Source organism: Scyliorhinus canicula, chromosome 25, assembly GCF_902713615.1.
Source record: "Scyliorhinus canicula chromosome 25, sScyCan1.1, whole genome shotgun sequence".
NCBI classification, from domain to species: Eukaryota; Metazoa; Chordata; class Chondrichthyes; order Carcharhiniformes; family Scyliorhinidae; genus Scyliorhinus; species Scyliorhinus canicula.
In genome coordinates, this window is record NC_052170.1 from 21,495,387 (window position 1) to 21,518,686 (window position 23,300).

Consider the following 23,300-nt stretch of genomic DNA (forward strand, 5'->3'; position numbering starts at 1 on the left):
GGGAGGGGAGCCGGAGAGAATGTACTGTTGAGTCGAATGTAATCTATAGTGAAGAACAAAGATGGGCTGAATGGCTTACTATTTATGTACCTCTGTTGTCACCATAAAGCCACTCAGTGTTGTTTTCATTCAAGAGGATAGGCACACTTTATTCATTACCCACTATACTGTTGCACTCAGAATTTGCTACAGCTTTTGACCCTCTTAAGTACTGAGACCAGATAGCTGCAGTAGAGACTTTGTAATATCAGACACTGGCTTCTAAAGAATGCCATTCACCACCTTTTGTCTTTAGATATAGAGTTCTGTCCAGTTTTATTGCTGCTGTCAGAAGATGCGAAAGCTGTAACTTGAGCATGAATATGTTTCAAGAATGAGAGCAGGGCTGTTGCTAAAGTGTCAGTATGGAGGATGTCACTTCCTGGGTGCACGTTGCCCTGCGCTGTGTGTCGTTGTCCCGTGGTACTCTGCGGTGAATAACAGGATTCAGGAAGGGAGCATATCTATATATCAAAGAAATGTTCAAATCATCGGGATATTACCAAGCACTTTACAAGCAAATAACTACTTTGAAATGAAGTCTATTTTGCAGACTAATGCAACAAATGGCAAATTAATGACCGGTTAATCTGATTTTGCTGGTGTTGGATGAGTGATGAATATTGATGAGGAAACCAAATGAATTGCCGTTCTGTGAATTGTTTTCCTTTGTTTGTGTCCTTGGTCCCACTGAAATGAGGAATTTCTTCAGCCAGAGGGTGGTGAATCTGTGGAACTCTTTGCGCGGGAGGCTGTGGAGGCCAAGTCACTAAGTGTCTTTAAGACAGAGATAGATTAGTTCTTGATTAATAAGGGGATCAGGGATTGTGGGGAGTAGGAAAGAGAATGGGGATGAGAAACATATCAGCCATGATTGAATGGTGGAGCAGACCCGATGGGCTGAGTGGCTGAATTTTGCTCCTATATCTAATATTCTAGAGACACCCAAGTAGATCCCAGTTCCCTTCTTGCTACTTCTGGGTGTAGATATCCAAATACTAAGACAATCCTGTCGGTTGCTTATAACTAAAGGCACGTTTGCGACGAGCGAGAGAGATTAGAAGGATGTGGAGCTGCAGCCGGCGCTGATAACGAAAAGGAACAAATGGTTGAAGGATTGCTTCCAGACTTTGTTTTAATTTGCCCAGCCGGCTGTTTTGTAAAAGCAGGAAGCAGGTGTCAGAACCTTCTTTTGTGCCAAAATAATTAAGCGAGCTTCTGTTCCAGCACACGGGATCACCTGCTTTTTTTCCGATAATGGCTTGAAAAGCCTCGTTACAACATGCTGTGTGGCCAGAGGAAGTTAGTGCTTTCCAACCGAGATAGTTGGCTGGCAATTAGGACCGAGGGCTGTGGCTGAATTTCATCCCCTTACCCCCACATCTCCCTTTCAGCCCCAATTTTATGGGGCAGAGCCTTGTTCCCAGCATCCCAGTTGGTTTCGGCTACTTTAAGGTAGATCTGATATTAAACCGGGAACCTTTGTACCTGGGCAGTGCCTTTCTCAATTGAATTTGGTTAGGTGTGTCTTTTCCCAACGTGCAGGTTGTGCGTGTATGTGAGGAGTCTGCAATTGTTTCACACCAGTGGGTGACTCCATTGCAGAGGTAACACCACTGCTGACTGCTTTTATTACAGTGGGAGTTTTGTCATGCGATCAGCACTGTTTTTATCAAGCCAGTAACCCGTTGCAAAGCCGTGATGACTAATAAACCAGTGGATTGAGCCCAGAAGACTTGTCAACATTCCCTCAACTGTGAGATGTTTCATTACCTTGGAAACGCAGCCTGCTGCAGCTGCTCTGTGTACATTGTGCATCCACAATATTACCATTTCTGTTTATTTCACTTCATGGCTCTCATTTCATCAATTTTGGCTATACGTGGTGCAGTAGCTGATGATTGAACGGCCAATGAGCCTGGCATTTCATTTCACTGCATGTTACTAATGAATGACAAAGCCTGTACAATGCGAGAGACTAGGTGGGTGTAGCTGCATTGTTAGTCATTTAATACCAGGGTTCTGGTGACTTCCCTTCTCTCATAAACGCCATTTGAACTTGCAAGTGATTTGCAGAATGCTAAGGACATCTTTGGTTGAATAGAGTTGCAGATTAAAACAATTAGTTTCTTAATTGTTTAATTTAAGTTGCCTTGTTTCGTTCTGGAAAGCAAGGATGCCTCAGTGGATTGTTTCAGCACATCCATAGCATGTTCAGGCCAGAAATAACATGTTAGGGCCAGAAATAAAGCTAATATCAGTATTCCCATGAAATTGCATGGTTTCCTGGTATTTAATCCCCTTAAATGATTTGATGTGGATCTTTCCAGCACTAAAGACAACCCTTTCCAAACTTTTAGTTCTGTGAAATTCAAACAGGAAACGTGGGCAAACTGATAGGATTGAATTGATTGAGCTGAGCACTGGAACCCCTCTGTCCTAAAGAGATGGGTCGCTCTGTCCAGTGGTAAACCCCTGTCTGATATCTAATCTAATGAAATGCCCCAATTGAAATGATGGCTGACCCGTTTCTGTACTTCAGAACTCTGGTTCCTACAAGTTTTGTTCAACCCTCTGCGATTAAATGCTCTTTCTGAGGCAGTGTGCAAATGAAAGTGTCTCACATTTGCTTTACCGTTGCTGACTGCAGTCTCATCCTTGGAGTACCATTTGTGGTTCATGCGGTTTGTTCATATCTTGCGTGACGAAGTTTCGATCAGTGCTGTGTCATAATATTTTAGCACTGAAATGTTGCACCAGATTAAATTTTTAATGAAGCCACATATTTTGAATATTTGAAAGAATAATGAGAAAGTGGCCCAATTTCCCCTGCTCCAGGCTCTTTGAGCACAGAGTTCTGCGTATGCAGGTGCAGTTTCGCAGTTAGCAATGGAAGTCCTGATGTTTTCACTTTCACATTGAGAGGTATCATTCATTTCAAGGCTGAAGATGTCAGCTGTAGCTCAGCAGCTATATTTTCACTCAACTCCGAAGGTTGTGAGTTAGAACATAGAACAGTACAGCACAGAACAGGCCCTTCGGCCCTCAATGTTGTGCCGAGCCATGATAACCCTACTCAAACCCACGTATCCACCCTATACCCGTAACCCAACAACCCCCCCTTAACCTTACTTTTTGTAGGACACTACGGGCAATTTAGCATGGCCAATCCACCTAACCCGCACATCTTTGGACTGTGGGAGGAAACCGGAGCACCCGGAGGAAACCCACGCACACAGGGGGAGGACGTGCAGACTCCACACAGACAGTGACCCAGCCGGGAATCGAACCTGGGACCCTGGAGCTGTGAAGCATTTATGCTAACCACCATGCTACCCTGCTGCACGAAGTTCAAGTCGCATTCCAGGGCAGGAGCACAAAATTCAATGGGTGAAACTCGAGCACAATACTGAGGGAGGGCTACACCTTTCTGATGAGATTTGAAACCGAGGTCCCGTCTGCCCCCTCTGGGGGGATGTAAAAGATGCCATGGTACAATTTGAAGAAGAACAGGAGAGTTTTCCCTGTGTCCCGTTCAATATTTATCCCTCAATCAACGTCTCACATAAATTATGAATTGCTGTTTGTCGAAGCTCGCTTTTGAAATTGGATGAGCATTTCAAGTACTTCATTGACTGTAAGGCACTTTGGCTCATTCTGTAGCCTTTAAAGGCTCCATAGAAATGCAGTTGTGTGTGTCTTATTTCAGCATGATTTTATCACCTGTATTATTGCTAAGATTTTTAAAATTCTTCCACTGGATGTGGGCGTCACTGGCAAGGCCAGTATTTTGATTGGCCATCCAAAAATGCCATTGAGACATTGCTGGTGAGCTGTCTTGAACCGCTGCAGGCTATATGGTGTAGGTAGTACACCCACAGTGCTGTTCGGGAGGGAGTTCAGGAGTTAACCCAGTGACAGTGAAGGAATGGCAATATATCTCCAAGTCAGGATGATGGGCGGCTTGGAGGGGAACTTGCAAGTGGTGGTGTTCCCATGCGGTTGCTGCCCTTGCCCTTTTAGGTCGCAGGTTTGGAAGGTGCTGTCGAAGGAGCCTTGGTGAGTTGCTGCAGTGCATCTTGTAGTTGCTACACCCAAAGATGTATTTTCTGTATTTAATTGTTTAATAAGCAGCATTGCTTAGGGTAGCACTGCTGCCTCACAACGCCAGGGACCCGCGTTCAATTCCAGCCTTGGGTGACTGGGTGGATTTGGCACGTTCTCCCCGTGTCTGCGTGGGTTTCCTCCGGGTGCTCTGGTTTCCTCCCACAGTCCAAAAACGTGCAGGTTAGGTGGATTAGCTGTGCTAAATTGCCCATAGTATCCAAAAGGATTAGGAGGGGTTGCGGGGATGGGCTTAAGTGGTCGGTGCAGACTCGATGGGCCGAGGGGCTTCCTTCTGCACTGTATGTCCTATGTTTAGGGTTGTGCCTCCTTGTTTTGGAGTCCCCCATCAGAGGGGATTATATCATATCCATCTATAACATTTTATACCCCTTGGATAGATCATTCCTCAAGTCTCCAAACTTAAGGGAATGCAAGCTAACGTCTGCAATATGTCCTCATACACCTGTCCCAAATGTAAATTCTGCAATGTTTTCCCTATGTGTTAAGAATGAGTTTTTGGAAACTGAGTCAAAAAACTTTCATGTTAAAAGTACAGTCTTGACATGTGCGTAGCGAACAATGGAAATATAAAGAATGCTTTGCAATGGAAGGTAAATGCATTGCACTCAGTAGAGCTCAATGGTCAACGCTAATACTCCCTTACCATTTAGTCACCTTGGTATCTTTGCTAACTATTTTATTGAAAGTTGCACCAGTTTTCACCGCCATTATTAAGTAATTCTGGCAATCTAAATATCTATCTTTCTCTATCCCATAGTCCCAAGATTAAAAGTGGTGCTCAGGGTTAGCCAGGAATGGAATGTATTCTTGTTCGTTACAGATAACTTAATCTGGAATTGGAAATAACGCTGACCTTAGTCTGCGCATGACCTCTATACTGTAATTGTGCAATTAGCCATTTGCAGAATTCTAAACTTAAGATTACAAACACAGAGGTGAACATAAAACTGGAATTGGTATAAATAAATCCTTTTTTGTACAAAATGGATTCCTTTACTAACTCAACTTTAAGCCCTGATGTCATACTGGTGAAATTGCATTGTACTTCCTCCAGGGACATAATATCCCTTTTCTGGTTTGATCTCCAAAACCAAGCTCAGTTTTCCAAATGGTATTTGATCAAGGATCTGTACAACTGATAAAAGAAAATTACTGCAGATGCTGGAATCTCAAACAAAAGAGAAAATGCTGGAAAATCTCAGCAAGTCTGGCTGCATCTGTAGGGAGAGAAAAGAGCTAACGTTTCGAGTCCGATGACTCTTTGTCAAAGCTAACAGACAGAGAAAGTGGGAAATACTTATACTGTGGAGTGAGAATGAGAGATGAGTCATAGCCACAGAAACCCAGGGAAACCGGGTGCTAATGGCCACAGAAAACAATGGGAAAGAGTGCTAATGGCAGTCCCCAGAGAGAACAAAAGATGTGAAAGGCCAAACAGCAGAGAAACTAACATCAGAGGATGAACTGTAGGTGTGGGGGGAGGAGAAGGGGAGCAAAGAGGAGAGACCACCACTCTCCTCCACCTGGCTGAACTCGTTCTATCTCTCAACAACGTCTCCTTTAACTCATCTCACGTTCTCCAAATCAAAGGTGTAGCAATGGGTACCCGCATGGGTCCTAGCTACGCTTGCCTTTTTGCCTATCCGGGCCCCCTTCCACAACTCCTTTACTGATACATTGATGACTATTTTGGTGCAGCTTCATGCTCTCACTCAGACCTGGAAAAATTCATCAACTTTGCTTCCAGTTTCCACCCCTCCATCACTTTCACCTGGTCCATCTCAGACACTTCCCTTCCCTTCCTTGATCTTTCTGTCTCCATTTCGGCTATAGACTATCCACTAATATCCACTACAAGCTGACTGACTCCCACAGCTATCGGGACTACAGCTCTCCCGCGCCACTATCCTCGCCGCCTCCACTCCCTCCCAGAACTAGGATAGAGTCCCCCTCGTTCTCACATTTCACCCCACCAGCCTCCGTATGCAAAGCATAATCCTCCGCCATTTTCGGCAACTCCAGTGTGATGCCACCACCAAACACATCTTCCCTTCACTCCCTCTGTCAGCATTCCGCAGAGACCACTCCCTCCGAGACAATCTAGTCCACTCCTCCACCATACCCAGTACCTCTCCCATCACCCATGGCATCTTCCCATGCAATTGCAGAAAGTGTAACCCTTGCCCCTTTACCTCTTCCATGCTTAACATTCCAGGCCCAAAACACTCATTCCAGGTTAAGCAGCGTTTCACTTGCATCCCTTCCAATTTGGTTGACTGCATTCGCTGCTCCCAATGTGTCGTCTCTATATCGGAGAGACAAAACGCAGACTGGGTAATCGCTTTGCTGAGCATCTTCGGTCTGTGCGCATTGAGGACCCTGACCTTCCTGTTGCCATTTTAACAAAAGACCCTGCTCCCATGCCCACATGTCTGTCCTTGGCCTGCTGCAATGTTCCAGTGAAGTGCAACGCAAACTGGAGGAACAACGTCTTGTCTTCCGGTTAGACACGCTACAGCCTTCCGGCCTGAACATCGAATTCAACAACTTCAGGTGATCAGCTCTACCCCACCTCGACCCATTTGTTTTCATTTCATTTTAACTGTCTTTTACCATTTCTTTCTTTCTTAATATACTTTTAAATCCCCCCCCCCCCCACCAATCTTATCCACCTTTCCTTCATCTCTCTCCTCTTTGCTCCCCTTCCTCTCCCCCCACACCTACAGTTCATCCTCTGATGTTAGTTTCTCTGCTGTTTGGCCTCTCACATCTTTTGTTCTCTGGGGACTGCCATTAGCACTCTTTCCCCTTGGTTTCTGTGGCCATTAGCACCCGGTTTCCCAGGGTTTCTGTGGCTATGACTCATCTTTGATTCTCACTCCACAGTATAAATAGTTCCCACTTTCTCTGTCTGTTAGCTTTGACAAAGAGTCATCGGACTCGAAACGTTAGCTCTTTTCTCTCCCTACAGATGCTACCAGACTTGCTGAGATTTTCCAGCATTTTCTCTTTTGTTTCTGTACAACTGATGGATCGCTTCTTTAGTTCAGTATTCCAGTGCCCTTTGAGATCAAGATTAACACTCTGCTCTTCTGTCCGATTATAATTTACACCTATTTGCATGATTTTTGCGGTCTGTGGGCCTGGATATCCAAATCACATTGTTCCTCCACAGCTTCCTAGTTTCTCGCCATTAAGAAATTGCAATAACAACAACTTGTGTTTTCATGTCCTCTCTAACGTACTGAGCCATCCAAAGATGCTTCACTGGAGCATCCTCAGCCAAAGTATGACATTGAGCCACATAAAGAAACCTGATTCATGGAAGATGAGAGGATGTTTCTCCATGTGGGGAAATCTAGAACTCAGGGGCACGGTTTTAAAAATCACCCATTTAAGACTGAGAGGAGGAGAATGTTTCTTTTTTCGCAAAGGGTTGTTAGTCAGTGGAATTCGCTTTCTCAGAGAGCAATAGAAGCTGAGTCATTGAATATATTCCAGACTGGGTTAGACAGATTTCTGATCAACAAGGGAGTTTGAGGGTTATGAGTGACAGAATGGTGAGTGGAGTTGAGGCCACAATCAGATCAGCCATGATCTTATCAAATAATGGAGCATTCTGAGGGGATGAATGGTCTACCCTTTCTAATTCTTGTGATCTTGACTGACCAAAAATTTGGTCAAAGAGATACGTTCTAAGGAGTGTCCTGAACATGAGGTGGAGAGGGAAGGGAGAACATTCAAGCTGGGGGCCGAAGCAACTGGAGGAATGGCCACCGGTGTATCTTCAATTTTAATAGTTCCACAAGAGGCCAGAATTAGAGGAGTGCTGATAACGTTGGAGGATTATGGAGTTAGAGGGTATTACGGAGAAGGGAAAGGGCAAAAGCCCAAGGACGGATTTGAATATTACAAATTTAAAATCAAGATATTGCTTGACTGAGAGCCCGTGTAAATCTGTGAGTACATGGGGTGATAATGGGGCAATGAGGCTTGCTGCATGTCAAGGCATGGGCAGCATGTCAAGACATGGATGGCCTCAAGTTTATGGGAGACCAGCCAGGAGTGCATTGGAATCGTTGGGCCAAAAGTTAACAAAGGAATGAAGGAGGGTTTCAGCAGCAGGGGCAAAGTCAGGTGATGCTATGTAGGTGGAAATACGGAGATCATTTCAGGGGGTAGCAGATGAGTGTGAGAGGTGTGGGCGGGGGCCAGTGAATCATGCGCAGATGTTTTGGGTTTGCAAAAAAATTGGGAAGATTTTTAGGGAGGAGTGTTCGCAGTCTTAACCAGGATAGTGGCGGAGGAGGTGGACCCTTTGGTGGCGATATTTGGGGTTTCAGCGAAGCCGGAGCTCACGGAGAGGAGGAAGGCCGATGTCTCGGCCTTCGCCTCTCTGATTGCACGGCGGTGAGTTTTCCTGGAGTGGCGGTCGGCATTGACACCGGGGGGGTAGCGGCTTGGTTGGGTGACCTGTACGCTTCCTGCGATTAGAGAAGATAAAGTATGAGTTAAGGGGCTTTTCAGGGGGGTTTGAGGAAAGATGGGGGGTGTTTGTGACCGTGTTTCAGGGGTTTTCGTCGTGGGGGAGGGGAGTGAAAAAGGGGAAAATCTGTACAGACTGTATAGTTGATTGTTGGCAAGTATGTTTCCCGGGGTGTTTATTCGCTGTAACCTGCTTTGATACATGTTTGTAATAAAATACATTTAAAAAAAAAAAATACGGAGATCTTACTGATGGTGCTGTTGTGAGTTTGGAAGCTGATCTTGAGATCAAATGTGACCCCAAACTTGAGAACAGACTGGCTTAGTCTCAAGAGTGTTGCCAGGAAGAAGTATGGAGTCAGTAGCTAGGAAATGGGAGTTTGGAACGGAGTCCAAAACAATAGCTTCACTCTTCCCAATTTAGTCACAGTGGAGGAATCAAGAGAGGTGGTGGTGGGGTTGAGCTGGGTGTCATCAGTGTACATGGGAAAGCTAACACTCTGTCTTCGGATGGTGTCACTGTAGGGGGCAGCATGCCAGTGGGATATGGTGGTGGGGCAGGGGACAAGAATCGATCCTTGGAGGACACCAGAGGTAACGGTGCGGGAGCAGGAAGAACAGCCATTGCAAATTATTCCAATTTGACTTTCAAATCCAAGGCAGGTGACCTTAGAGTTGCACAACCTGAATTCTGCCAATCAGAATATTCCCTCCCCTAGTTTTCCCTTCTCTGTCTCTTTAAGTAATTTGAGTACATCTATTCTTCATTAAAAGTGATGAAAGGTATAATCAGCAGTGCGCATTCACCTTAACTTCTGTCTCTCACACAAGCCAGGCCATTGCTGAGAGAGAAGTATATTTTGGTTGCTGCAATATCTGTGCCGTTTGTTGATTTGTGGTTACTGAATCGCAGTGTGTCCTGGGAGGAATTACTTCACTGTTATTGGCTCGTGGTTTTAAAATTCCCAAAGAATCTCACCTCCTCAAAGAAAAATCTTTCTTGGCGGTCTAATATTCATCGTTTGCTGTTGTTATAAAATGTGATGTCGGGGTCAGTCACACTGGAGGCATTATTCCCAGAAATGCGCAGGCTGTGTGCAGGATTTCTACACAGTAGCTGTAATCTTTCTCATTCCACTTCTTCCTCTGAAACGTCTCCAAAACAACTTCAGACCATCTGATCAACTGCCTCTGCCATGTCCCTCCCTTCCTCCTGGACCACTGGGATAACCTTCTAAAACCTGAGCCCTGATCTATCATTTTTCTCTCCTTAATCCCATATGCTCTCTTGAATCTCATCTTGTCTGATAACCACGTCCTGCTTCCGAATGGGACCTTATTCCCATTAAACTGCTGACCACTCAACTTTCCTTCCTAGCCCCGAAGTAAACTGATATTGGTAATGGTTCTCTCCTTCGATACTGTCCCCATCTCCTTCAAACCTGTTAATACCACAAAAGAGACAGCACAGGCGTGATGGGCCAAATGGTCTACATTTGTTCTCCTATAATTCCACAATTCTATATCATCACTCCTCTCAAAAAAAAAACACTTGGCTCCTCTATCCTCACACATTACTGCCTCCCTTTTAAACCCTTTCCTCTAAAGTTCTTGAAGTCACCATCGAAATCTATGATGATCTTTCCCGGAACTTCCTTATTCGAATCTGTCCAGTCAGGTTTCTGCCCTTTCCAGAAGTATTGAAGCACCTCTACCTCTCTCGACCCCTGCATTGTCTCTGAATTGACAGACTGCTTCTCCGACCAACATCCAGTACTGAATGAACAGAAATTTCCTCCAACCAAATATTGGGACCAAAGTCATCGTGTAATTTGAGCTAGACTGGGCGCTTTTCAGATCAGAAAGTGGCAGCCTTAAGCCCAATTTGTGAGAATGTGTCATACACCGCAAACAATGATCTGATCGCGGTAGCTATTGTTGTGCAAGATCGCTATGATGTGTCCTATTTGCACGGTGGGCAAGTGACTCGGGCCCTATTTACTAGATTGCTAATGAGGCCAATCTTCTAGCAAGCGCATGGAGCTGTAGAAAGTAGGTTTACGTTGGGCAGTAGTAGAGAACCCATCAGATTCTCAACCAGCACGTCGAGGAACAGCAGCTCGTTTAGCTGCTCCATTTCAAAGGTAATGTGAGCAGGAGATGGAGTGCAGTAAGGCTTGCAAGGAAATTCTTATATGGTGCTGAAGATTCAAATATAGCAAACATATCAGGCAAGGCATAGGAGATTAAGGATAAGTCCATTGAAAATTATATTCTCGTGTAAACAGAGGAAAATATTAGGGAGTTCTGGCCTTCGAGGGGGCCCCCATAGCAACACTATCTAATTGAGCATTTGTGGGGTAATTAAAACTGAACTCAACTGCGCAAGTTGCTCAGTTAATAAGTCAATGAATACAGATTTGGACAATGATGAGCAGTCTAGATCACTATATTATAGTGATGTGGCGCAAATGTCTATGTCTTCCTTGAGTAACACTTTTAGTGAATGGGCCTGCAATGTTGAATGGACACACATAGAGACGGCATTTGGCATTGATTTGCAGGCTCAGGCTGCAATAGTTTACGCAATCACCATATATGTGGAATATTCACTCAACTGGTTGTAGCAACTCACTCAACCATTTGGCCAATTCACATTCTGCAGATCCAAACGTAGATTAGGTAGGGTGTAACGGGACATCACCTGTGAGTGTGTCTTGGCAGCATCACAACGGTAACTGGTTCGCCTGTCTGGCCTTGTTCACACAGCCTTCTGGGAGTTCTGGCCAACTATCCTGTTGTCTTCCAGAAGATCTGAGCAGCTACCCCCTCGCATAGCTTCAATATTTCCTTAAATTTGTTCTTTCACTTGATCTCTTTATTGTTTTCAGCCTGTCCCTTCAGAAATGCTTTCTTTCCTGAATTGACTAAATTTATTTCTTTACTTTAGCTCTTAGGCTTGAAATAAAAATAAACTTACATTTACTTCACTTTTCACAACCTGTAAAAAGCCCCTGTTGAACTAAAACAACCCATTTTAAAACGATTCCTGTTATTGTCTTGTATAAAATTCTGACTGAAGTTCCTCTGGGTTTGTTAACATGTCAAAATAATTCTTATTGTTGGTTTAGACTCTCGCAGTCATCCTGTCTCTTACTCCAATTACTCGAACAGGTGGTAGAATGTGGCGACTAGGGGCTTTTCACAGTAACTTCATTGCAGTGTTAATGTAAGCCTACTTGTGACAATAAAGATTATTATATAATTGCCATACTTACAACCCCAACAGCCTGCATTCCAGTGCATAAGAAGTATCTCAATGATATTACAGAAAGAAAAATATTACATTTTCTTCTTTACTTGACACTGCAGCCTGAAACCACTGGCTGGAATTTTCTGGCCCCCAACCCACCCCACGTTCTCCAGTGGCAGATGCGGCGACCCCATTCAAATGTCCACTGACTTTGGCGGGATGGTAGATCCTACTGGCAGGAGGGGCCTGTGTCTTTATGACACTGCAGGGCAGGGAATTTCAAGCCGTTGGCCCAACAGCAGGAAATTGCATGCTTAAATCCTATCGAAGTTACCTTGGTGAGTTGCTGCAGTACATCCTGTAGAGGCTGCCTGCTGCAACCAGAGTGCATTACTAAGGGAAGCCTGTGTGTGTATATAGCGTGTTTCATGGTCGCAGATGCCTCAAAGCACCTTGCAGCCAATTAAGTACCTTTTTAAAAAAAAATGTACTTACTGTTGTAATATGGCAAACGCAGCACCTAATTGGCGCTCACCAAATTCCCACCGACAGCAATATGATAACGAGCAACCAATGTTTTTTTTTATAAATTTAGAGTACCCAATTATTTTTTCCAATTAAGGGGCAATTTAACGTGGCCAGTCCACCTACCCTGCACATCTTTGGGTTGTGGGGGGCGCAACCCACGCAGACACGGGGAGAATGCGCAAACTCCACACGGACAGTGACACCAGGGCCGGGATTCGAACCCGGGTCCTCAGCGCCGTAGGCAGCAATGCTAACCACTGTGCCACCGTGCTGCCCTCTGTTTTTCTAATGTTGATTGAGGGATAAATCTTGGCCAGGCCACTGAGGATAATTCCCATACTCTTCTTCGAAATAATGTCATGTGGTCCTTTATATCCACGCAAGCAGACAGATGGTTGGGGGGGGGGGGGGGGGGGGGCATGATTTGACGCTTCATCCAAAAGTTGGAGCTTCCCCAATGCTGCATGGGAGTTACCTTATGATTCCAGAAGAGAGTGCTACCAACTGAGCCACTGAAGGGAGTGGGCATTGAGTTCAGGTACTGTAGCAGCAGACGAGCAAATTGGATCAGTCCTGGTGCCAAGCCTGGTGTTGTGCCCGCTTCCCTCCAGACTAATGGTGAGTGTTCCATTGCATTCCTGACTTGAGCCTTTAGGGAATGTGATGGAATATTCAACAATTTGCCAGTGACGTTTTTACATTGTGTCCGTTTAACCCGAGGGGAAACAGCACACACTACAATTGTGGATACGTCCTCTTCCTATTGTTGTGTCTGCAGAGATTATTTTGAGTATCGCCACATGAAGTAGCGCAGGCTGCTTGTTTGTCACTTCCAAAGGGCATACTGACAAATTCAAATGTTGTGGACTGTTTACCCCCCTTTATCCCCATAGTGTTCAGCCCTGCTTCATATTGTTTGAACTTGTGTGGTCACATCTCCATGACAAAACGCTGTGTGTGCCGTAGGCTAGAACTCTTCCTTTTAATAAATGGAACTTAAAAAAAAAATCCTGCCCTCTTTTGACAGATGACCCTTATTAAGACCATTTTGTAGGCTGTTGCTGAGATTATAGTCATTATCTGTTTTCAATGCAGGTATTGATCGGTCAGTGCCCTGCCTGATGAGATACTGAGCCAAAACTATGTAAAATAAAATCCAATATGGAATTCCGGAGAAACCTCTTTACCCAGAAAATGGATAAAGATTAGAATGTTGCACTTTCTAAACATGGAGTAGTTGGAGCCAGTGGCGAAACTCGATAGGTACATGAGTAAGAAAGGAATAGAGGATTGTACTAATAGGGTAAGATAAATAAGGGTAGGCAGAGGCTCATGTAAAGCTACAGAATTGGGCTGAATGCCCTGTTTCTGTGCTGTACTTTCTATGTATTAGAGTGAAGAACTTCAAAAGGACATTCCTCTTTCCACATCCAGGCCCTCTGTCCCACCCGCTTCCAATACCAAGAACAACCAGAGCGACATTCCTCTTACGAATGGTGAAATTCTCAATGAGCTTTCACTGTGTCATGCAACATGCTGAAGACTGAACCTGCTCTGCTGTTTTATTATCCCTGAATGTAAACTTTTAATACCCCGCTGCTCTGCCCAAGTATTATGATAGCTAAAATTGTTGGTCGAATTCTAGTACAGAGAAATAGGTTAATGGGCCACGTTTTTCTGCGCCTCGCCTCATTCCCATCACTCCCATCAAACAAAACACAGATTATCTGATAAACAATCGTGATATTTTATTTGAGGGACTTTTTTCTGTGTAAACTAATGACTGCATTTGCCTGCACAGCAGAAACAACATGGGGAAGAGCTTTGGAATGGTCTAATGTGATAAGTTTCTATTTAAATGCGACCAACCCTTTTGAAAATAACTTTTTGGACTCTGCTTCTACATCTGTTTGTGAACCCCCCCACAAAACAAATCCTGCAATGTATTCCCCCACTTTCCTCACCCCCCGGTTTATTTAATTCTTTTGTTTTCCTTTGGTGTTAGCGACAGAACGGAGTTGATGCAACAGTGGCTGACGTGTAGGCTATACCTTGTGCCTTGTTCCAGATGGCTGCACCTGAAACCAATGATCCGAGTTGCTACCCTCTAACAGGAGTGGGCTGGTCCTCAAACCCAAGCACATGTCCGAAGGAATATCAGCTGGTATGTCTGCACATTTGGCTAGATTACAGTAATTCCGAGGTGCTCCTTTCCACTGGCATTTTAGTTTGGAGGGAATGAATAGGAAATGGTCCCTGAGCCTTTGTAAGTGAAAGCCGAATATGGGGCTGGAATTCAAATTTGGGATCATCACTGAGATTTCAGCACAATGTACTAATGAAAGAGGAGGTCTTGTGATGCAGTGGATAGTGCCGCCACCTCTGGGTCAGAAGCTCTGGATTCGAGTCCCATTTCTAGACCTGATGGCCAGAGAGTCCATAACGTGGCCAAACAGGTTGATTACCAGCCTGTAAATCCTTCCAGTACACCTGATGGAGGGCAGTAAAAGTGGGAGAGACCCGGGAGTCCAGGGGGCGAGAGAGGCTGATGTTTTGGCCTTTGCCTCCTTGGTAGCCCAGAGACGGATCTTATTAGTGTGGAGGGACTCCGAGCCCCCGAGATCAGGGGTATGGGTTAGTGACATGGCCGGGTTTCTCAGACTTGAGAAAATTAAGTTTGCCCTGTTAGGGTTCATCCGGAGGTGGCAGCCTTTTATTGACTTCTTCAGGGAAAACTGAATAATAAGTGGGGGAAGGAGGGGGTTTGGGGGAGTTTGTTTAGTTTGGGCAGGAACAGCGAGTGGGGATGGAGGGATGTTGGTTGTTGGTTTGGGGGGGGGGGGGGTGTTCCGTACTGAATTATGTTTCCATTTACATTTGTATGTTTTGTTGTTATAAAACCATAAATGCCTTAATAAAATGGTTGTTTTAAAAAAAAAAGTAAAAGTGGGAGAGTTTCCTGGTCAGCCGTATTGCAGAAAGCAATGACAAACTACTGCAATACTTTGCCGGGTATAACCATGGACCAATCCAATGGACGTCCCTGGTCATAACACCCCCTTAGAGCATGGTGCCTGAAGGAGGAGGAAATACTAATGAATATGTAGGATTTTGATAGTCTGTCTGTCCTGAGCCCACATTATGGGTCTTGGACATATAATCTGGACTGATGGTTCAGTGCAACATTGAGGGGTTGTTGCATTGTTGGAGGAGCAATCTCGAGATGAGACATTAAACTGGAGGTTCTGTCTGTTTATCCTAATGATTTAGTCGGGTGTTAAAATCTGTCGCAATCTGTTTAGCACCAATTGTTGATGTGAAGGATAATTGGCCCAACATTTCTGTGCATGCTGTTGCACTCTTCAAAAAAATAAAATACATTGAACGAGCTCTGGAGCAACATTCTTGCAAAATTCTGTGGAGAGGGAAAGGGAAAAGAGGGCAGGATAATTCAGGAAATTATAGCTGAGTTAGATTTCCAGCTGTGGCTCAGTTGGAAGCGCCCTCGCCTGTTGAGTCCGAAGGTCATGGCTTCAAGTCCTACTCCAGGAACCAAGCTCTAAAATCAAGGCCAACACCCAATTTGCTGTTCTGAGGGAGTGTTGCATTGTTGGAAGCGCTGTCCTTTTGGACGACAGGTTGAACCAAGGACCCCGTCTGCCCTCTCCGCCGCACTTCTGAGAAGAGCAAGGGAGTCCTCACCTGGCCAATATTTATTCCTCGATCAACATCACAAAAAGAAAAACAGGTCTTGCTATATTCAAATTGGCCGCTGCATTGCCTACACTTAAAGTTCTTTGGAAACATCTTGCCGTTTCTTCACTGTCGCTGGATTAAAATCCTGGAATTCCCTTCCTAACAGCACTGTGGGTGTACCTACATCTCAGGGACTGCAGCGGTTCAAGAAGGCCAGAATTTTGAAGGAATGTTGATCTAGTTCCAAGTCAGGATGAAGGGAGCTTGCAGGTATCGGTGGTGTTCCCTTGAGTCTGTTGTCCTTGTTCTCGGTGGTAGGAGAGGGGGTATAATTATGTAGTTAGAAGCATGGTTAGAGTACAAAGGTGAAATGTCAGGGGTCAAAAGAACTGGAGTGAGGTGGTGTATCCCAACTGAGCTGTGGGACCGTGCACTCGGTCTGAATTAAGGAGGCTTTAAGGTAATGAGTAGGAGTAAATTTAAAAAGGGGGAATTAAAAGCAATAAAATTTGAGATGCAGTGTGGCGCAGTGGTTAGCACTGGGACAGCGGCGCTGAGGACCCGGGTTCGAATCCCAGCCCTGGGTCACTGTCCGTGTGGAGTTTGCACATTCTCCCCATGTCTGTGTGGGTTTCACCCCCACAACCCAAAGATGTGCAGGTTAGGTGGATTGGCCACGCTAAATTGCCCCTTAATTGGGGAAAAAAGTAATTGGGTACTCTAAATTAATTTTTAAAACTTGAGATGCATGTAAGCCAGTTTGTATCCTGTCCTTTAAATTCAGATGTTTTGATCAGGAAATTGCTGTTGTTGCTGATTCTATATAATGGGCTCCATTGTGAGTTGAAAGATAAAATGTCATATATCCAGCAGTATTACCTTTGTGTGAATTTCTTTTGTATCGCTTGTCTCAAAATTATGAAAACTCTTAGACATTTTTACCCCTTCAACACATCCCGTGACCCTCACTCCCTACCCCATTATCTGACCTGTATTTTTTATATTCTAGATCAATACAACTGCAGACGGATCCTCCGCTAACTTTGCAAAGGGCTTTGGCCAGAAATCTAGCTGTTTTCTGTGTGTCAGCTCCCTGCTGAATAAAGAGGTAGGTTGTAGTTTAGAAGAGTGGGAGGGGGTCACACACAAACCTACAACATTCTAACAGGATTAGAAGGGTGGATTCAGAAAGAATGTTCCCGATGGTGGGGGAGTCCAGAACTAGGGGGTCATAGTTTGAGGATAAGGGGTAAACCTTTTTAGGACAGAAGTGATGCACCGTCAATTACCACGAGACGAGAATGGTGGAACAATCGAGGCTTTATTGAACAAGATGTTGTGCCTCCTGTAGCTGGAACCAGAATGGTTGCAGCGCAGGAGAGCACACACTTTTATACGCCGCCTGCTGGGCGGAGCCAGCAGGCAGGGATTTACCGTCGTACCAGTAACATACGGGCAGTGCCGGAATACACACAATATACCACTAGTGGCGACTACCATAAGAAGTAGGGAGATATTTCTTCTCCCAGAGAGTGGTGAGTCTGTGGAATTCACTACCATAGAAAGTAGTTGAGGCCAAAACGTTGTGTGATTTCAAGAAGGAATTAGAAATAGCTCTTGGGGCTAAAGGATCAAGGGATATTTACCACAGAATTTATAGTGCAGAAGGAGGCCACTTGGTCCATCGAGTCTGCACCGGCTCTTCGATAGAGCACCCTACCCGAAGTCAACACCTCCACCCTATCATAGAACATAGAACAGTACAGCACAGAACAGGCCCTTCGGCTCTCGATGTTGTGCCGAGCAATGATCACCCTACTCAAACCCACGTATCCACCCTATACCCGTAACCCAACAACCCCCCCCTTAACCTTACTTTTTAGGACACTAAGGGCAATTTGTGGCTAACCATGGCTAACCACCATGCTACCGTGCTATCCCCATAACCCAGTAACCCCACCCAACACTAAGGGCAATTTTGGACACTAAGGGCAATTTATCATGGCCAATCCACCTAACCTGCACGTCTTTGGACTGTGGGAGGAAACCGGAGAACCCGGAGGAAACCCACGCAGACACGGGGAGGATGTGCAGACTCCACACAGACAGTGACCCAAGCCGGAATCGAACCTGGGACCCTGGAGCTGTGAAGCAATTATGCTATCCACCATGCTACCGTGCCGCCCTAATGGGGGGGGAGGAAGGCGGGATCAGGGTATTGAACTTGATGATCAACAATGATCAGAACGAATGGGGGAGCAGGCTCGAAGGACTGAATGGCCTCCTCTTATTTCCTGTATATGTTTATGTGTGTGAGACGAACATATGATCGGGGATAGTTCATTTAGCCCCTTGATGGCCTGCTCCGCCATTCAGTAAGATCATAGCTGATTTGTTTGTGTTTCAAATTCTGCATTTCCATCTACCCCAATAACCATAGATTCTTGTTAGGCAAGGGAATCAATCTACCTCGGCCTTAAAAGAAAATTCAGTGACCCTCACCTCCACCTACAGGCAGAGTTCCTCTAACAACCCTCTAACAGAAAACCATTCTCTCCGTCTTTGTCCGGTAAGGTGACCCCTAATTTTAAAACAGGTCTGGACTCTCCCACAAGAGGAAACATCTTTTCCATATTCATTTTTGTCAAGACCGTTTAGGATCTAAAATTGAATTGTTATGGCCCCAGCTGAGTTTTACTGGAAAAGTGAGATCTCAGGGTGGTACCCGGCTTGATATAACTTTGATTTTTTTCTTTCGAAAAGTGGAGGGATGTTACTGATGAACTTTAAACAGAAGAATAAAACATTTATTAAACAAGTAAAGGTTAACTGTATTACAATACTCCTTCACCCACAACTATACTGTCAGATATACAGATCTGTAAAATCTAGCTTATACTCTAGTATTCACAGTCAGCACGCAGTCCATGTAAACCAACAGGTGACCTATGGCCAGACACAGCACACACTAGAATCAAGTAACAGATGTCACCCAAACTGATGCTGTGGATCTCTTGACAACTCCCCCCAGACGCCTGGCACAGTGAGCCTCTCTCTTTTAACTTGGGTTTTTAATCTCCAGTCTCAAAGAATTTATCTTGGAATTTCCTCCCAAAATATGCTTTCATTTGGACATCTTCAACAAGGATCCACTTCCAGGGTTTCGGTCTCCCCTAATGTTCCTCTCCCTTGAATCGCTACATGGACTCAAGGAATACCTGAGTCACGCACATTCTCAGGTATTCACCATACCAGCAGAACACCACTGCTTCACAGCAGCAAGGGGTCACCTACCTTTATTGTCCCCGCAGACCTTTTAGCTTCTCGCGAGCCCACTTTGTTCCAAGTCAGCTTCCATCAGCTTCCTCTCTTAAAACCTGGAGACTTCCTCTGCTCCTCACTGTTGACTTCACTTAACAGGACTTTTTCCAGATTCCTGTTGTTTTCCTCTGCCTTAACTTAAAAGTCTTATTGGGACCTTGCTCCTTTTTCTTTGGGACTTGCTCCCTGCAGTTCACTCTCCCAATAAACTGCTGACAAATTGAGATCAAGAACACAGTCAACACTCACTGTTACTTTAACTTTAGAGCAAAGTTCTAGTCTAAGATTCTTAGACTTATTTTCCGCAGTAATCTGTTAGTATGTCCAGTTCGATAGATTTAAACTGCTCCCTTCACCTTAGAGTGCTGCCGTGCGGGCAGCACGGTAGCATTGTGGATAGCACAATCGCTTCACAGCTCCAGGGTCCCAGGTTCGATTCCGGCTTGGGTCACTGTCTGTGCGGAGTCTGCACATCCTCCCCGTGTCTGCGTGGGTTTCCTCCGGGTGCTCCGGTTTCCTCCCACAGTCCAAAGATGTGCAGGTCAGATGGATTGGCCATGATAAACTGCCCATAGTGTCCAAAATTGCCCTTAGTGTTGGGTGGGGTTACTGGATTATGGGGATAGGGTGGAGGTGTTGACCTTGGGTAGGGTGCTCTTTCCAGGAGCCGGTGCAGACTCGATGGGCCGAATGGCCTCCTTCAACACTGTAAATTCTATGTAGAGCATAATCATCTGCTTTCTGTTCCCGTGTGGCATCTCTGTTGCTAGGCAAGAGTACCTTTTATCTACCCTGTGTTTGTTTTAACTTCCCTAAAATCTCATTTTAAAATGCAGGCACACAACCTGCTGTCTCCCCTCTAAAATGAAACTGAACCCAGGGTTCAACCTTTTAACCCACAAATAAAGAATACAAATTAAACTTCAACTTAAAAGCTAAAACTTTTCCCTAATGCCCACAAACACAAATATAATTTACTTCTTCTGGGGTACCTAACACAATCAAGTCACCCCTCGCTCTTCTGAACTCCAGTTGGAAACCAGCCCCATTCTGTCTAACCTCTCCTTATAAAACAACTGCTCATTCCAGGCATCAATCTAGTAAACCCCTTCTAAACCATCTCCAAAGCATTCATTCGCACTCGAAGCTGTACCTGTCAGCAGCCCCTGGCCCCGGAAGACACGGATGCTATAGGTCAGAAAATTATAAATGGTACAAGAGTTGAAATTCATTCAAATTAGTTTATAAACGGGCACCTTCTTACTCCAATCTCATTGATCTTGTTCTCTCTCTCTTTCTCACCCCCTCCACCCTGCACACCCGACATCACAAAGCTTCGGACAATTTTGCGGCAACATTTACCACGAAAGGGCAGAGAATCATAAACTGTGGTCATTCAAGTTCTGGTTTGAGTTCACTGATTAGTTGCTCAGGCCTTGGATGCAGTCCCAGAATGCCCTCTGCACTCCCAGACGAAGGAGGGGGGAAATTCTCGAGATTCCCATTTTGTGATCCTTTCTGGGAAGTACATTATTTGTCGGACTCCAAACCACTTTGGGGTCACTTGCAACCTCCCTGCAATTGATGTTGTCCTGGTCAGTATGTGTGGGGAATAGTCACACTGTGGTGATGGTGTTTTTGTTTTGGGGGGGGGGGGGGGGGGGGGAAGAGTGGGAATGGGGCGGGGTGGGGTGATGTGTTCTGAGAGTACACTATTGGAAGATTGGCACAGGGGAGAGACTGTAAAAAAATTAGAGACAACAACTCTGCCAGTCTCTGTGGGCCATGAGCTTGTCTGTAACTCGTGGTTAAGATGCCGGGGGTGTCGATGAATCGGCAGCTTTTGAAATGCCTTCAGTGCAGGCCTTTGTGAGGCAATGATGATTTAACACTGCCGCTGTGCCCTGTTTGCAGAATCCTCAAGGGGACATTGTGTCAGATATCCAGTTGCTTCCTGATAAGAACCCTCTGCCATCAGGCTATGCATTCATTGCTGAATTCCTGGATCCAAGTGAGTACTTCTGATTACTGTCATAGGAGTGATGGGGCTGTCATGGATCTCAGAGCCGTTATCATCTAAAGCTAAGAGATTTTTAATTCACTGGCTATAGTGATTCAAATGCAATGGCCCTCGGCATGAAACCTACTGTTCTTTAAATATATCTGCCCTCGCCTCTGGGTACATGTGAGATCAGAGATAATAACATGAATGCATCTCATGAAGTTCTTTTAATTTCCAGTTCACTGCAGCTACTCGAGAGCTCTGATTCTGTGGAAACTATAAACGCTCCATAAACTTGAGCTCTTCCAGAACTCGGGTCCCCTGTCGCCTAAATCGTATCAAGTCCTCTTGGGTTACTGACCTACATCCAGCAAACCCCCGATGTTTAAATTCTCTCCACTTACTATCTGTGGCCTCCACCAGCCTTACAGCCCACCGAGAACTCTTCCCTCCCCTTCAATTCTGGCGGCTTGTGCATCGATTTCTCTCCTTTGCCCTGCCACTGGTAACCATGCCTACAGCTGTGTTGGCACTGAGCTCTGGAATTCCCTCAACTCCTCTCTCGCCTCCTTTAAGATGCTGAGCTTCAGGGACAGCACGGCGGCACAGTGGTTAGCTCTGCTGCCACACGGCGCCGAGGACCCGGGTTCGATCCCGGCCCCGGGTCACTGTCCATGTGGAGTTTGCAAATTCTCCCCGTGTCTGTGTGGGTCTCACCCCCACAACTCAAAAAGATGTGCAGGGTAGGTAGATTGGCCACGCTAAATTGTCCCTTAATTGGGTGAAAAAAAGGATTGGGTACTCTAAATTTATTTTAAAAACAATAATACGCCGAGCTTTCAGTCCCACCTTTAATGTCACCACTTCCTTTGACTTAATGTTCAAATACTTTCTCAAGCTCTCGTGCACAAATGGTGCGTTCTCTATTCTCTTCTGTCTAATTTTGTCACTAGTGAAGTGGCTTGAAATGCTTTGCTGTGATAGAGACGCTATAGTGTCATGCTGAGTGTACTGTCTGCTCTAGTGTGTGTGATCCATTAGTGAGGTTGTCCAAGCTCTCTGTTTATATGGTCACTTGCCATGTGCCTTGTGTACCATGGCCCAGAGATCACAGTGACTATTCTCGTATCCGAGCTGGAGCTGTTACGTGATCAAAGTATTCTGATTTTTTTTTTTAAATTGCCCATAGGATGTGGGCTTTACTGAAAAGGCATTTGTTCCCCATCCCTAATTGCCCTGCAAGTGAGTGTCTCGCTCAGCCATTTCAGATGATAGTAAGAAGTCTTACAACATCAGGTTAAAGTCCAACAGGTTTGTTTCAAATCACTAGTGATTCAAAACAAGCCTGTTGGACTGTAACCTAGTGTTGTAAAACTTCTTACTGTGCTTACCCCAGTCCAACGCCGGCATCTTCACATCATTTCAGATGACGGTGAGGAGTCAACCACATTACTGTGGGTCTGGAGTCACATGTAGGCCAGACCGGGTAAGGACGGCAGATTTCCAGCCCAAAAGGACATTTGTGAACCAGATGGGTTTTTGCAACAATCGATGATAATTTTGTGGTCACCATCACTTAGACTAGCTTTATGTTCCAGATTTTATAAATTGAATTTAAATTCCACCAGCTCGCTGGTGGGATTTGAACCTATGCCCCCAGACCGTTCGGATCACTGGTCCAGTGACATTACCTCTACAACGTCTCCCCCTTAGGAGCTATGAAGCAAATGGGCTGGAAACAGCAGTTTGCAAACCTCCAGGCTCATGAAACCTACATGGGACCAAGCAGTAAGGAAGACTAATAGATGAAAATAGCCTTTGCTGCTCTGGCACTGTGGGTTGGATTGT

The 23,300-nt window shown here is 45.2% G+C and overlaps 1 protein-coding gene across 1 annotated transcript in view; it reads left to right on the forward strand.

Annotated features, from left to right (window-relative positions):
* The window catches only part of mvb12a (multivesicular body subunit 12A), a 42,427-nt gene that overhangs the window by 5,930 nt on the left and 13,197 nt on the right, over positions 1-23,300 (forward strand). Inside the window, exons 2-4 of the mRNA XM_038784736.1 lie at positions 14,439-14,597; positions 17,139-17,237; positions 21,365-21,461. Of these exons, the coding sequence (XP_038640664.1) occupies positions 14,502-14,597; positions 17,139-17,237; positions 21,365-21,461 (292 nt within the window). The 5' untranslated portion in view covers positions 14,439-14,501. The remainder of the gene's footprint in view (positions 1-14,438; positions 14,598-17,138; positions 17,238-21,364; positions 21,462-23,300) is intronic.